Genomic DNA, 15,744 nt, shown 5'->3' on the forward strand with positions numbered 1-15,744 from the left:
TCAGCCAGACCGGTCCGTGCCCCAGGCTGCCGCGGCGGGTGTGGTCAGTTCAGAGGCAGAACGCCGCTGAGCCTCCTACTTTACCTTTCTCACCCCCCCCCCCCGCTTGCCGCCCTTCTGACAACGTCCCCGCAGTTTCCTATCGCCCCCCTCCCCCATCCCACGACACCTGAGGGAAACTTTTCCCTCGCCCCTCAATTCAAACTCAGCTGCTCCTACGGTTGCCGCAAACCGTCCTCTCCCTAGCAACAAGGTTCCGGCCGTAGAGCGAGCGGCTCTAGGTGTAAGGAAGGTGATGTCGTAAAGCCTCGAGTGTCGTAAACCAGGTGCGGTGGGGAGGGGGGAGGGGTGGAGGCGGAGGGGTGGGGGGGAAGGGGGAGGGAGGGGGAGGAGGTGACTCGAGCATTTAGACACAAGCGAGAGGATCATGGCGGATGGCCCCAGGTGTAAGCGCAGAAAGCAGGCGAACCCGCGGCGCAATAACGGTGAGTGGCGGAGGGGACCGGGGAGCGGCGGAGTCAGGGGGAGCCGGGCAGCCGGGGCGCCCCCGGGGGTGAGGGGGGCGAGCCGGGCTGGGGGCGGCCGGGGCAGGGACGGGCAAAGTGGAGTGGGAAAGTAGAAAGTAGTGCTCTCTGCCCCCCTCCGCTGCTGCCGCTGCCGGAGCCGCGCCGCGGCCGCTCGCTCTCCCTGAACCGTTATGTCTCTTACCTGGTCTCTCTCCGCCTAGCGGCTCCTGCCGCCCCTGCCGCCTCCTTGGACCGTTAGCCGCCGCATCCCCGGCGCAGGGCGGGCGGCCGGGACGCGGCTGGCCACTTTTCTGGTCCCGGGTGGAGCGGCTGTTGCTTCTTTTCGCACTTTTCCCCACTCTTTTGCCCCTCGGCGTCCCCCCTCTCCCCCTCCTCTCAGCCCCCTCCGCGTTATTCTCCCTGTGCGCGGAGGCCCCCGGGAGCCGAGGAACAAACTTGTGGCCGGCGCTGACCGTGCAAAGTGGCTTCCGCGCGCCGCGGCCCCGGCCGGCGCCGTCGCTCGGGCCCCGAGGCTCGGGCCGGGCCGGGCTGCGGGCGCGCGGCGGGCGGCGGCGGGCGGCGGCGGGACGCGGCGGCCGCGGGCTGCGTGTCGTCCGTGCGCGCGTGTGCGCGGGCGCCGGTGGTGCGCGCCGCGGGCGGACCGGGCTCGGCCGGCGGCGGTAAAGTTGTGACCGGCCGGCGAGGCGCGCTCGCGGAATGGGGATTAGCGGAGCGGAGGCGCGGGTCCCTAAGCGCCCCTCCTCCCCCGCGCCTACGGCCACCGTGCCCTGGGCCCCCGGCTGGGGACGCCAGCCGAGGTAGCCCCGCCAGTGAGGTCCACATTCGGGGGGGAGCTGGTGGGGCGGCAGGGGAGACGGGGCAGGAGCGGGCACCTACTTGCTGCTGTGGGAGATCTGTGGATGGCGGCGAGCTGGGCAGCGGGTGTGTTTGTGGAGTTGTTACCTGGTCTTAGAGACAGGGAAGCACCACAGACAGATCCCCCTCCCTGGGGGAGACTCCTTCTCCGCGCTGGGATGGGGTTCTGTGCGTACGCCTCTTTTTTCTCTTTCGGTTTTTGGGGAAGTTGTTACCTGGGCCGGACGCACGGAGCGCTGAAGCCGGATAATGGAGCTTGGATGGCGCTCTCGGTCTCGGGTGGAAGGAGGGTGGGGGAGGGGGCAGACGGACCGACGGACGCACGGATCTGCTGCTTTCGCTGCAGCTGCAGTGTTTATTGATTTGTGCTCAAGTGCCGGGGCAATACACACCCCTCTGCCTGGCGTGAGAGTTAAAAAAAAAAAAAAAATAGAGACAGCAAGAGAGAGCGAGACCTGAACATGTGGTTGTTGTTGCACAGTCGCCTTTTCCAGTTTGGAGAGACGTTGTAAGTTGATTGTATTTCTGCTTATCTTGGGGGCGATTCTGTGCTTTCTCTCCCCCTTGTTCAGCAGCGAAATGTCTGCTGATTGTTATTGTCTGGACAGTTCCTGTGGCGAGAGGGTTGAGACTTCTCCGCCCGGGGGCGGCGGGAGCGCGGGGCGAGGTCCCCGCCCGCGCCGGCCCGGTACCTGTTTGTATAATAATGGGCGGCAACGGCCCTGCCGCTGGCTGCAGCCGAGTCTATATAAGGAATTACACGTACATTTCGGACCAAGGGGCTCGTTTTGGCTCCTACGTTATTTTTAAAACGAGTTTTTAACTGTAGGGAAATAAATGCGCCTATAATGGGATCGCTGTATCTTCCAGAAAATGAGGAAATATGTGTTTAAGTAAAAACTCTCGCGCGCTCCCCCCGCCCCACCCCCCGCTCCTGGGCTCCCTTTCTCCCTCCCCTCTGGGATGCGAAACGCGAGGTTTTGTAACCTTTCCTGGCAATTTTAGATTTTGTGTGGGATTTCCTGTCTAGAAGCAGATACGAAGATTTTAAGCTGTTTCAAGATGTTTCCTTCCAATCGTAAAAATATTTTTAATATATTTGAGCCGACATTAAAATCACTGCTTTCATGAATGATTTTAGTTATTTAAATAAAAATTTGCGTTTTCAAGACGTCTGTTAGTTATGATTGATAACTAATATTTGGTATCGTCATTGTGGAGAGATGACTTGTTACAGCAAGGAGTGGAGCATAGGCGATTGCAATTTTAATTTCCTGTTTTAGCGTCAAATAGTGTGCTATATCGAGCTGTTGCCACTGTTGCTGATGTGGCTTTATGAAAGGTAAGTTGGTTCGGAAAGGGCTGTTCGCTTTTTACCTTATTTAAAATGTTCATCGCCAGAGAAAGGGGCTTTTCTTGTTGCTGACGACATGTGTGTGACATGTGAGTCTGAACCACCCAGCGTCTGTGCAGCTGCTGTAAACATGTTTACCTGAACAGGAAAGAATGGATTTTTCTCCTAAAGATCTTGTGATATGAATATTACACTCTTAAGGCATATCAACAGATGACTTAAGGGGAAAAAAAGCTCTCCTGAAAGGTACTTGAAATCAACAGGAAAAAGAGGTTCTCGATCGCTGCAGCAAATGGCAACTTGTGCAGGTAGAAAAAAGATGGTGTTTAGTTTTCTCCTGCATGTATGTCAGCCCCCTCCTGTCTGCTGCTTTCATTCTCAAGGGAGGGATTTATTTACCACGCTTGCTGTCAGTGTTTTTCCTTTGTGTTTAATATTAGAAAAACAGATTTGGGCTGTTTAGCACAAAATGTCTTGTCTGCAGTATGCATTACTCTCAGAAAACAAAAGGTGTTTAAGATAGCACCGTACTACTACAGGTATCTTCCATTTTCATCACTTTTGGCTCTGTCCTTGTATTTCTTTTTGTTCTCAAATGCATTTCATCCATTGCTGGTGATTACAGCCATGCTATTTGATTAAGCCTTATAATTTGCAAATTAAAAATGAAGTTATATGCCATTGTGTTGTGAAATCTCAGAATAGGTGCCGGTTGATATTTCTTAGCAACGCAGTCATGTAAGTTGCAGTTGTTTATTGAAGAGAATTGCATAGAAAAATGTTAACTCTTAAATCTTTTTAATGAGGGAATAAATGATGTGTACAGTGGGCGATAGTCATAAGGGTACTTTATGTTGTTATTTGTATGTAAATAATTTTTTTCATTTAAAAAGACATGCAGATTTTACTGCTAAGCCTCCAGTAAAACATTTTAATTTCCTTTCTGGAATATATCTGCAGAGTAGGATATTAATGGGAGAACCAAGTAATGTAACTTGACAAGGGTAAACCAATTGAGCAAGGTTTGGCCAAAGCATCAATCCTTAGGTAGTAACTTTATGGTAATGATGTCAGTCATCTATAAAGGACTGGCATTAGAATTGGGTAAATCGATTTTTACCGTTTGTAATGTAATGCTTTGTTTGTTGTATTTAAAAATATGTCTTCTAATTTTCCACCTCTACTCTTGTGTGGTTTTTGTATGTATACATGTATATATGCATTTTGGGGGGTGAGGAGAGAAATATGCTGTAGCTACTAATGACCACATGCTGATAAATTCACTTTAGATGGAATAGCAGGTACATATTTTTCTGTTATTTGCACCATTTCCACTTGCTGTCTTTGGAAACCGCCAGTAGAGGATGCTAACAAAAATGATTATTGGTGTAGTGGCACCATCAGTCTATCTCCTGTTGATTGGGACCTCTGCATTCATAGGGACCTTTGGTGCAATTCTGAGTCTTAGTGTTATTTAAAACTAGCCCTAAGTAAAGTAGGCGTAAGCATTTTCTAGTCTGCTAAGGTGGAAAGAAGTAACAATGTTTTAACATGAATAATTTTATAAATTTGAGCTTTTTAAATACTGAGATTGATACTGCTATCAATTTAGTCTTGCTTTAAAACAATCTTTTACTGCTTTCCTTCTTTTTTTTTTTTTTTTTAATTTTTTTTTCAACGTTTATTTATTTTTGGGACAGAGAGAGACAGAGCATGAACAGGGGAGGGGCAGAGAGAGAGGGAGACAAGATCGGAAACAGGCTCCAGGCTCTGAGCCATCAGCCCAGAGCCCGACGCGGGGCTCGAACTCACAGACCGTGAGATCGTGACCTGGCTAAAGTCGGACGCTTAACCGACTGCGCCACCCAGGCGCCCCCCTTCTTTTTTTTTTTTAAGTTTTGTTGTATGTTGTTAGGTTCAGAAAATTATGTAATGATTGGCCCATATCTATTTTGCATATTTAGTATACTTTTTAGCCTCCTTTTTTATTCATTGTAAGATCCCTGAATACCTATATTTTAGATGTTAAAAGGTGTAAACCATTAAATATGGCAAAAATTGCAGTTGATTGATACTGTCTAATTATTTTCCCATAACTGATGTAGACTTAAATTATACATGGATTGGCAGGTAACTACTAAAGAAGATGTTAACCAGCAGTCAGTCAGATGTTAGTCATTTTTAGATTTTATCTTTTCCTTTCCCTTCTAGTTAAGAATCACAAGTAGAGCATAAATTTTACATTTACCAATTGTAAATTAAGAAGCATAAGTTTGTTTTGATGTTTTAAATGCAGCAAAAATTGTAGTTTAATAATTATCATATACTTGTATTCAGCAATTCTTTTCGAATAACTGTGTATATTAGTATTACTACTTTCAAATACAAGTAATAAGATGAGACTTCATGTATTTAGTTACATTTTTTTGGTGCGTGTCCATATAATTATGTTAATATAACTATAAACTTTTGGAAGCCTTTTATTAGGTCAAATGTTAGAAGTATTTATTTCCCTAATTATTTTTAATGGTGTTCCTATAAATGCACCAACAACAGTATCATAATGTAATAGTAATACTGTTTATCTTGAATTAAGTAGGAATTACCTGGCTTATCAGGTAGGCCTATGTGCATTTCCCATTTTAGAGCGTCATGGTTTTTCAGGAGAGAGACAGAGAGAGGGAGATTGAGAATGTATATAAATACAGTTTTACATTTCCTGACAGATGTTTCTTGAATTTGGTGTTCTCCTAATTCCTAGAGCTCAGTAGTAAATATGTGTAATTCACTTACTTCTTTTATAAACGGAGGAACTTTACCACAAAGCCATGACATACATAGTTGTGGCATGGAGCAAAAGTTAAAGTATCTTATAAATTGAAAGCATCAGTCACTTGTTAAGATGAGCCTTATGTAAAAGCATATGAAATATTTGGTAATTTTTTTCTTTCTCCAGTTCATAGTATTTTTGAAAGTCTGTACCCTCTGCAATTTTAGTAGCTTTGAAGCATGTGGTGAGAAATGAGAAAGTTCTACCAAACTGGGAATGATATTTTTAAAATAACAACATAATTATTTCTTATAATTGTGTTTTTATTGCTTTTTCCTCTTTTTTTGCCTTCCCCTGCATAAATTACTTCTAAGCATGTGATTAGAGCCATATGTAAACACAGATGCAACATCATGTGGAATTATATTGTTAACTACTCTCAACTACCTGTATTGAATTGTAGTAGAGGAGAAGAAAAATCATGTAGATGCTGAAAGAAGATATGTACTAGTATGTAAAAGCGTGATGAGAGGTTGTAGGACTTGATAAAATTATAGAATAGTATTTAGGTTTGGAAAATGTTTCTTAATCTTTGTAGCATGATCACGAATTCATGGGGAAATGTATGTTCCTTTCTAAAAAGATACAAGGTAAAGTAAAAGTTCATTGTTAAAAGAAAATTAAAAAAAATCTTAAACTAGAAAATAACCATGGCCAGGAAATAAAATAGTTTTAAAAACACTTTTTAGAAGGCTACATTTTATACGTATCACTAGTAAAATATCTTAAACTAGATATGTTAAAAGAAAATTAATGGATATACACCTAATAGAACCAAGTTTTTAGTAACCCCAATTAAAATGTAACCTATTATATAGGCATTGTTTTATTTTTTTTAACTTTTTATCTTTATTTTTTTATTTTTGAGAGACAGAGTGTGAGCGGTGGAAGGGCAGAGAGGGAGAGGGAGACGCAGAATCTGAAGGAAGCTCCAGGTTCTGAGCTGTCAGCGCAGAGCCTGATGCGGGGCTCGAACTCACGAACCGCAAGTTCGTGACCTGGGCGGAAGTCAGACGCTCAACCAGTTGAGCCACCCAGGTGCCCCAGGCATTGTTTTAGAAAATAATCTTTCCTTTGGATGGGATAGTGTTTTGAGAATTGTATTCCTGGAGGAAGCATTCTTAGCACATCAATTTTAACTAATAAAAATTTTCAGTATGGTTTGAGCATGTCTAGATTTTTTACGTTGAGTTATGCTGCTTGTTATCATGGAACTGGGTTGCTTGAAAACATGGTAATATTCTAGAATACTTAAATAGGACAGTGATCTCTAAGAAGTAAAATCTGCCTTAAGATTGTTTTCAGAGAAAAATTTTTTTAATATTTAGAACTCACTTTATTACTTTTGTTAAAACATATTTTGAAGTATATCACTTAGGTGTATATAAATTGAAAGGTTCCAAAAGATAGAGCGAAAGAAGCCAAGTTTAGGTCTACACTTGTATTATAGCTATGAAATGTTGTTAGATTATTTTTCATTCTCTAGGAAGTTATTTTTGTCTCATTTATTTCTTCAGACCTCTTCCTGTTATTTAATACATACCTTCTATATGGATAGGGATTGTGTGTATATGTTCATATAGACAGTTCTCATAATCAGCTTTATTTATTGAGACTTGATTCATGGAGTTTGAGTATAAACTATGGCTGCTGGTAGTATGGCAGCCTGGGAATAACTTCATCATCTTTTTTGCAGTAACAATTACATCTGTGCTGGAATTATTAGTAACAGATGTTTTGTGACCTCTTAATTCCCACTACCCCCTTCCCCATCCATATTTAAAATTAAATGTGAATGGGAGATAAATATGGGAATGATCTCAATTTCTCATATTTATTGTTGTATTCTAAGAATATTGCAGATCTTTTAAAATATTATAATTTCACATTTTTAGGTATTGTAAATATCTTAATTTTGGCTTCTAGATATTTTTAATATTCTGATTTCAATGCTCTTTTTATAATATGTGGTACTATTATTTTTTAGATGGCTCAGTTACTATTCATGGTCACCAAACTATGCTAGTTTTCCTTATTCTTAAGGTGTTTATACCCACTTAATCCACAGTTCTAATTAAATGCTTGTTTTTTTTGTTTGTTTGTTTGTTTTTTGTTGTTGTTAAATGCTCAGAGTATGACTAGTTTGTTAATTAAAAGTTCATTTTTCTCTAGGAATCTTACATGTTTAATACGGAAGAGACCTTTGGAGAACATACCATTTTCTTATCTGAAAACTTACAGATAAGCTGAAGTTTAGGGCCTTCAAGGAGAAACTCCATAAGAGACTTTAATTTATGTTTTAGAAGAGGTAATAGTGACATGTGGAATAGCATAGAGTAAAATACTTCAAGGAGTAGATTATCTGAACTTGGGCTGAAATTCTCTGTCTTAGATACTTGAAAAGGCTGTGACAGTCACTGTACCTCTTTAGTGTTTTCTCCTTTCCACCCTGAAAGAAGCTAAGTTGCTATTCACTTCTATTGCTAGATCACTTTTCTAAATCTTTTGATATTATTTTGTTTTTGTTGTTATTTTGGGGAGGGAAGAAACAGTTAAAATAATTTCATATGAATAAATATTAGTTAGGAAAATAAATAGTTTCAGAGATGGAGGGATTTGGAGAATCATTCAAATTTATTTTTGCAGATAAGAAAACTTTCAGGGAGGTAAAATGACTTTGCTAAGTTCCTATTGCTAGTTAGGTTGGACTACACTATAGCTTTTCAGGTTCGTAGGTCAGTATTCCTTTTATTAGACCCTTTGAGCATATTTATCTGTGATGGTAACAAGCAAAAACTAAATGCCATGAATTTTCAAATTTATCATGGTTAAAACCAAGATGTATTGTATGAAATGCTCAGTCATCCCAGAAAAAGGGAGTTCTCAACCATTTGCATAAATGTATCAACTTTAATAGTTGACATAACTATATCACTTACAATATTTCAGATACAGAGAGTTAGGTTAGTGTTGCTTAGAGGCATATGCTCATTATTTGGATTGTAACTTTTCCTCTTCACTCCCAGTCTCAACTCTTTCCCAACACTTGCCCCAAATCTGGTATGTTTTATATGTGTTCTTGGTTATGTCTCTATCCTTGTAAAATTATGTAGTAATTTGTGTGTTTTACATCTATATAATTTATTTTGGCATATATTTTACTTTCTTCACTAAACATTGATATCTGTTCATGTTTCTGTATGTACACCTAGTTCATTGCTTTTAAGTGTGCAGTATTTTATGGTTTGCATCTAGCACAGGTTATCAGTTCCCCTCGTGATGGATACCCAGGTTGTTTCCAACTCTTGAGTACAAGTAATTTTGTAATCAGCATCTTCATACATGTTGCTAATGGCTGTGGAAGAGTTTCTCTGGGGGTATATATCCAGGTGTGGTATTGCTGTGCTATAGCTTAGTCACATATTTAATACCACTAAATTATTCTGTATTATTTCTGAAATGACTACATCAATTTTTTACCCTCACCAACAGTGTATAAAAAGTTTTACTTTTTCCCAGTTTTGCCAGCATTTAATGTAGACATTCCTACATTTTTACTAATTTAACTGTTGTTAAATAGAATCTTATGGTTGCTGTAATGTTTCTCTGTTTACCAGGGAGGTTGATTATTTCTTCATATCCTTGCTGATTGTTCAGGTTTCCCTTCTTATGTTTGGCTTATTCATTCATACACTTTGCCCTTTTTGGTTGCGTTTCCATTTTTCACTGGTTTCCCAGAGTTCTCTATTTGAGATAGTAATCCGTTGGTGGTTTTAGACATCCCAGTGTGTCAGTCATGTGTTGACTTTGTGGTACAGGAATCCTTAATTTTAATGTACCTAAAATTTTTTATTTTGTGAGCAGTGAAAAGTCCTTCCTTATCCACAAATTGCAAAGATATCTTCCTATGTTTTCTTCTAATAGTTCTGTAATTTTATCTTTTATGTTTAAGACTTTAATGCATCTGGAGTTCACCTTTCGGATATAACATTTCTTTCTTAAGAGCAGAGTGATTAAGGGTTTGGGTTATCCTGTAATTTACCAGCTGAATCACTTTGGCCAAGTTATTTTGTCTCCCTGTGCATGGGTATGGTAATCTCAGAGTGGGGTTGGTTAAATGAGTATAAAGCACTGTGTTTAGTATATCTTTCACATTCTATAAATGTTCATAAATGTTCATTTAAAATTTTACTTACATTATTAGTTAAGTTTGTTTTAATTATGTCTGCCATCAACTGACATCTTATTCTCTTGTCCAGTATTAACTCTAATATAACTTCAGTTTGAAAGGATGTGGTTATAAAATTTATTCATTGTTTCTGTAGCTTTGACCTTAAACATCGCTCAGTTGTTCTAGCCTTAAGGACAAGGCTGTTTGTGAAATCAGTAGTAGAACAGTATCTTAATGCTATTTTGTGTTACATCTTTCAGCTTGAGGAAGGCTGCCTGGGACTCTTTAAGGGGCATTTTATTGAAGGAGACCTTATCATATTACTTTCATATATGACATATTGACATGGACTTCAAGGATAATGTCCCTATGCTGTTCTCTTGCATAAAATGAAGAACCCAAGCCCAAGGAAGCTAAACTTTATATTCTATATTTGAATACCCTTAAGAAGTATGGAGTCCACAGATTTAAATACAGTCTCATTCATTTATTTGGAAATATATTTAAGAAGATGGTTGTATGTCTTCTTAACACATAGTATGTTCTTGTGGTATACATCAGAGCAATCCTAAGACAAAAGTTAAAATTGTACCATTTTGTGTGTATGTGTGAATAAACTTTATTGAAGTATAATTTACATACATTATCATGTATGTACATTTTGATGACCTTTCAGACACTTATATGCTAGTGTAACCACCACCACAATTAAGGTATAGAACATTTCCATCATCCCGGAAAGTTCTCTCGTACCTCATCTCAGTCATTCCTCCCCAAATCTAACCCAAGCAACCAATGATCTATTTTTGATGGATAGAGATTAAATTTACTGTTTCTAGAGTTTCATATATGTGGAATCATGAAGTATGTACTCTTTTTGTCTGCTTTCTGTTACTCACATGATGTTTTCAAGATTCATCCATGTTATTGCATGTATCAGTAGTTCATTCCTTTTGTACTGCCAAGTAGTAGTTCGTTACATGAATGTATTACTATTTGTGTATCCATTCATCGGTAATGGACAAAGTATTTGGGTTTTTGCTATAGAGTAAAGCTGCTGTGAACATTTGCACACATATTTTTGTGTGGATATATGCTTACATTTCTTTTGGGTAAATAAATACCCAAGAGTAGAGTTGCTGGACCATATAATAGGTATATGTTTGATTTTATAAGAAACTGCCAAACTGGTTTATAAAGTGCTTGTAACATTTTATACTTTACACTGTATGAAAGTTCTAGTTGTTCCATCCTTACAAACATTTGTCCATATTTTTAATTTTAGCCTTTCTAGTAGTTGTGTCCTAGTATCCTTTTGGTTTTAATTTGGACTTCACTGATCTAATGATGTTTGAATATCATTTGAGAATTTATTTTATGAAATGTCTATTCTATCATTGGCCTATTTTTAAGTGGGTTGCTTATCTTTTTATTATTAAGATGTAAGAGTTCTTTATATACTTTGGACCCAAGTTCTTTTTTGGATATAGGTATTTAAAATATTTTCTCCCTTTCTGTGGCTTATCTTTTGATTTTGATTTTCTTAATGGTATCTTTGAAGTGCAGACATTTAAAAAAAATTTTTTTTGAAGGAGAGAGAAAGAGCATTAGCAGGGAGGAGCAGAGAGAGAGGGAGACACAGAATCTGAAACAGGCTCCAGGCTCTAAGCTGTCAGCACAGAGCCCCGTGTGGGGCTTGAACTCACAAACTGTGAGATCATGACCTGAGCTGAAGTCAGACACTTAACCAACTGAGCCACCCAGGCGCTCCAAGACATTTTAAATTTTGATGAAATCAAATTTATAACTTTATTCTTTTAAGCTTTGTGTTTTCTGTGTTTTTAGAAATCTTTGCCCATTCCAAGATGTTTTTCCCTTGTGATTTTAGAAGTTTACAGATTTTTTAAAGCCATTTATTTATTTTGAGAGAGCAAGAGCACACACGTGCATACACACTGCGTGTACAAGAAGGGCAGGGTCAGAGAGAGAGGGAGAGAGAGAATCCCAAGCAGGCTCTGTGCTGTCAGTGCTGAGCCTGTCATGGGGCTCAGTTTCACAAAGCATGAGATCATGACCTGAGCCGAAATCGAGTCAGATGCTTACCCGATGAGCCACCTAGGAGCCCATAGAAGTTTATAGCTTTAATATTTAGGTCTACGATCCATTTGAGGTTAATTTTTGTCTTTTACCCTATTGTGATCTTTAGCTACAAGCCTGCCTGACATAGCCCTGAGTAGTTTGAAAAAGGCTAAAATTTGGTTTTACTAATCAAAATTTTGTGTGAAAATTTCTGTTTAAGTATTTTTAGAATATTTTTCAGGACTCAACTAGAACCAAAGCTCAAGACTGTAGAGGAATACAAATTCTGCTGTCCTGGTTTTATACATTTTTAAACTTAGAGCAGTAGTGATGTGCTTAGTCAGTGTTTTCAGAATTTTTCATGTCCTTGACACATGTTTAATTCAACGAGATAAATTGAATGAGGCTAGAGTTTCAGAGAAAGATGCCCAAAGAGTGTCTGTAGTTAAGCAAAGAGTGAATATTACCTTCATGGTCTCTTATTTCCTACACAGTTTTAATGAGTTTACCATTAATACCAATTCTTTTTTTTTTTTTTTTACATTCCATAGCTTTTATCTTTACATGGGAATTTGTTCAAACCTGCCATTTATCTTGAGTCCATTAAGGTATATAATTTTATCCCTTTGAAATGAACATTTCTTTAACTGTCTCTGAGTTTCTTGTATAAAGATTCACCCTACTGTTCTGCTGAAGCTGTAGTAAGTAGTAAAATCTCCAGTGACCTCTAAATCCTGCCAATCTTTCTCAACCTTTATCTTATTTGACTTACCTGTATTTGTTATTGTTTTTTAAAAATTTTTTAAATGTTTTATTTATTTTTGAGACAGAGAGAGAGACAGAGCATAAGCAGGGGAGGGGCAGAGAAAGAGAGCGAGACACAGAATCCGAAGCAGGCTCCAGGCTCTGAGCTGTCAGCACAGAGCCAGACGTGGGGCTCAGACTCACGGACCGCGAGATCATGACCTGCGCCCAAGTCGGCCGCTTAACTGACTGAGCCACCCAGGCGCCCCACTGTATTTGTTATTGTTGAATCTCCTGGAAGGTTTTGCTTCCACAGCTTCTGTACTATTACTGTTTTCTTAAATTATCATTTCTTTCCATTCTTCTCTTTTAAAGCCTCTTTCTCTTTGGCATTACCCAGGGCTGATTCTCTTCTACTCAGCCCACCCTACCTAAACGTCTGACCCAATTCTTTTAGTTTTAGCAACCACCTATATGCTGATATTTTCAAAATCTTTATCTTTTGCCAAGAACTACATTGAGTTCTAAATATGTCTACAGTTGTCTGTGTAACTTTTCCACCTTTATATCCTACGTGACTGTCAAATTTCACAAGTCCAAAGTTGAACTAATTTATTTCCTATCAAGTCTTGCTTTCCTTTTGCATTCACAAATTTGTTAGTGCCACTGCCAATGTATTACATTCGACTTAAAGCCTAGGGTTAACCTTTCCTCTCATAACCTGGTAATCACCAGATCTGCCAGTTCTCTACCCTGAATATCTTTCAATACAGTCTTTTCCTCTCCATTTCTATTTCTGTTGCTTTAGGGTCCTCATTTCTCATGCAAACTCTTATACTAGGCTATTGTTTGTCTCTACTCTTCTTTGCCATGCAGGCTGCTGCCAAAGTTATCTTTGTAAAAACCAGCTGATTTAATCATTCTCCCTATCAGATGCCTTCCCTGGATCTTTATTAACTTACTAGATAAAACCAAGATTTTTTGCATGACGTACAAAGCTCTGATTTATAATCCTGCCCCTGCTGTTTCTTCTGTCTGCTGACCATTTCCTTTCTTTGCTTTTTACTGATAGATTCCTATATCTACAGGCTGTTTTCCCCTTCATGCATTGAATATACTTTTGCTCCTTCTACCTGAAATCTATTTCCTTATTTACTGCCTCTTATTTTCTGGGATATTTGAAAGGTGGACAGTAATTCATCTCAGATATTTCTTCTTTAAAATGCTTTCCTTTGGGTGATGAGTATTGAGGAGGGCACTTGTTGGGATGAGCGCTGGGTGTTGTGTGTACGCGATGAACCATGGGAATCTACCCCAGAAACCAAGAGCATACTTTACATACTGTATGTTAGCTAATTTGACAATAAATTATATTTTAAAAAATAAAAAATAAAATGCTTTCCCTAATCCCTTTCAGTCCATTCTTCCTAAATTGGTGATTTTTCATTTAAGTTAAAATATTACTTCCTTCACCTTTTTTCCCCCAATAAAAGGTAACTTATATACCAGATAAAGCTACTTTCCTCTACCTTGGCATAAATTATTATTATGCCCATTATCTTGGCATAAATGCTTGATCTTTTTTAGCTGCATATTTTATCCTTCATTTTGTTATGGCTAAGGAAAAAAAAATAGTTCCTTTGAATTTTGATGAGCTGATTGCAGATATATTTAATTATTCATATTTATCTTTTTCTTGTCCTAAAAAATGTATATGTAACTGAAATAGCTCCCATGTAATTATTATTTTTAAGATAGCATTTTTCTGCCTTTTCTATTTCTTTGTTATCACCTATTCCTATTCCTTGAAAATCCATCATCATTAACTTGTATCTTATTTTTGTTTTTAAGGGACTCACTTTTTTATACTCCATTTAGCTGTGTATCTGCCTTAAACATTCTAGATATTAATGACATAATTCCTTCTGATCTGGTTCTGTAGGTTCTGCATTTATGGAAAGAGCATTGAACTAGGAGATAGAAGTCTTAGATAGAAGTCTTAGTCTAATATTAAATCTGCCATTAACTGGCCTATGAAATTGGGAAAATAATTTAATTTATTTGGCCTAAGTTTGTTCATCTGTAAAATGAATATGATGGATTGTTGTGTGCTAGGCAATAAGACTCTGAAGATGAAAAATGCAGTTTCTTACCTTAAAGAGCTTAAAGTATACTAGGTGGGGGTGGGGGAACAAGAAAACAAACCTTTAGAATATAGTTTGGTATCTGATGTGATATTCTGTTCCATATGCATAGAGGGGATGGCCAAATCTTAAAGGATTCGTGTGGATTATCTTAGTGAAAATGTGGGAAATAATACTCCAGATAGGGAAAACAGTATGTGCAAAAGCATATGACACACATACACATATATTGTCACATGTGAGTCACAGGTTTGGTTGAACTCTCTGGGGTGAGTAGAGAAATGGCTAAACATGAAGCTGGAGAATTAGTTAGGAAGCAAATGGAAAAAAAACCCCAGCTTTATATTGCCATCATTGGATTCTGTCTTGGAAATGTTGAGGACTTGCCAAAGGTCTTGAAACAGGGGATGACTTGATTATAATTATATAATTCATCATCTTATTTTCTTTATGTATTAAATTTTAAATGATTAAAAATTCAAGAATATACATGCTTTACTAAAAGTAGGAAAAACTGTAGACGTATAAGCTGATTTGTTCTGCTTTCCTAACTTTTTGCTTACATATACTATAATGATAATAGACGCACATAGTAATTGCTCTAAAATGGTGCTGCCACCCCACTGCTTCTACCATTATCATCAGTATCATTGCAAAACTTTACTACAAGCAAAAGTGGCCTTGGTTAGAGTGGGTTCCTATTCTGAACTCTGCACTATTATAAGGAATTATGTTTTCACTTTTTTTTCCTTTTTCCAAATCATTAAGTCACAGCTTATAGAGATGTGTTGTATACTTATAGTCCCATGGAATAAGACGGTATTACTGCCATTAAGTATGGCTCTCCATACATGTAAAATCCTTTGAGTTTATTAATACTAGACAAGTTTCTGGGTTATTTCTGGCACTTAATGGTTCTGTGTAGAGCTCCATCTTATGGAACCTGTTATATGTACTTTGATATCAGTTCTCTGTTACAGATATTTAATAAATACAGTTAGAAAATCTTTGTCATTCTTTTGGCTGGCATGATCTCTGGT

The 15,744-nt window shown here is 38.8% G+C and overlaps 1 protein-coding gene across 2 annotated transcripts in view; it reads left to right on the forward strand.

The window, feature by feature from the left end:
• Positions 1-399: 399 nt before the first annotated feature.
• ZEB1 (zinc finger E-box binding homeobox 1) overlaps positions 400-15,744 on the forward strand; it is a 206,668-nt gene continuing 191,323 nt past the window's right edge. For both annotated transcript variants that reach the window (XM_047865196.1, XM_047865198.1), the window contains exon 1: positions 400-485. In XM_047865196.1, coding sequence (XP_047721152.1) covers positions 428-485 — 58 coding nt within the window. In that variant the 5' untranslated portion in view covers positions 400-427. The remainder of the gene's footprint in view (positions 486-15,744) is intronic.

Source organism: Prionailurus viverrinus, chromosome B4, assembly GCF_022837055.1.
Source record: "Prionailurus viverrinus isolate Anna chromosome B4, UM_Priviv_1.0, whole genome shotgun sequence".
Classification (NCBI taxonomy): Eukaryota; Metazoa; Chordata; class Mammalia; order Carnivora; family Felidae; genus Prionailurus; species Prionailurus viverrinus.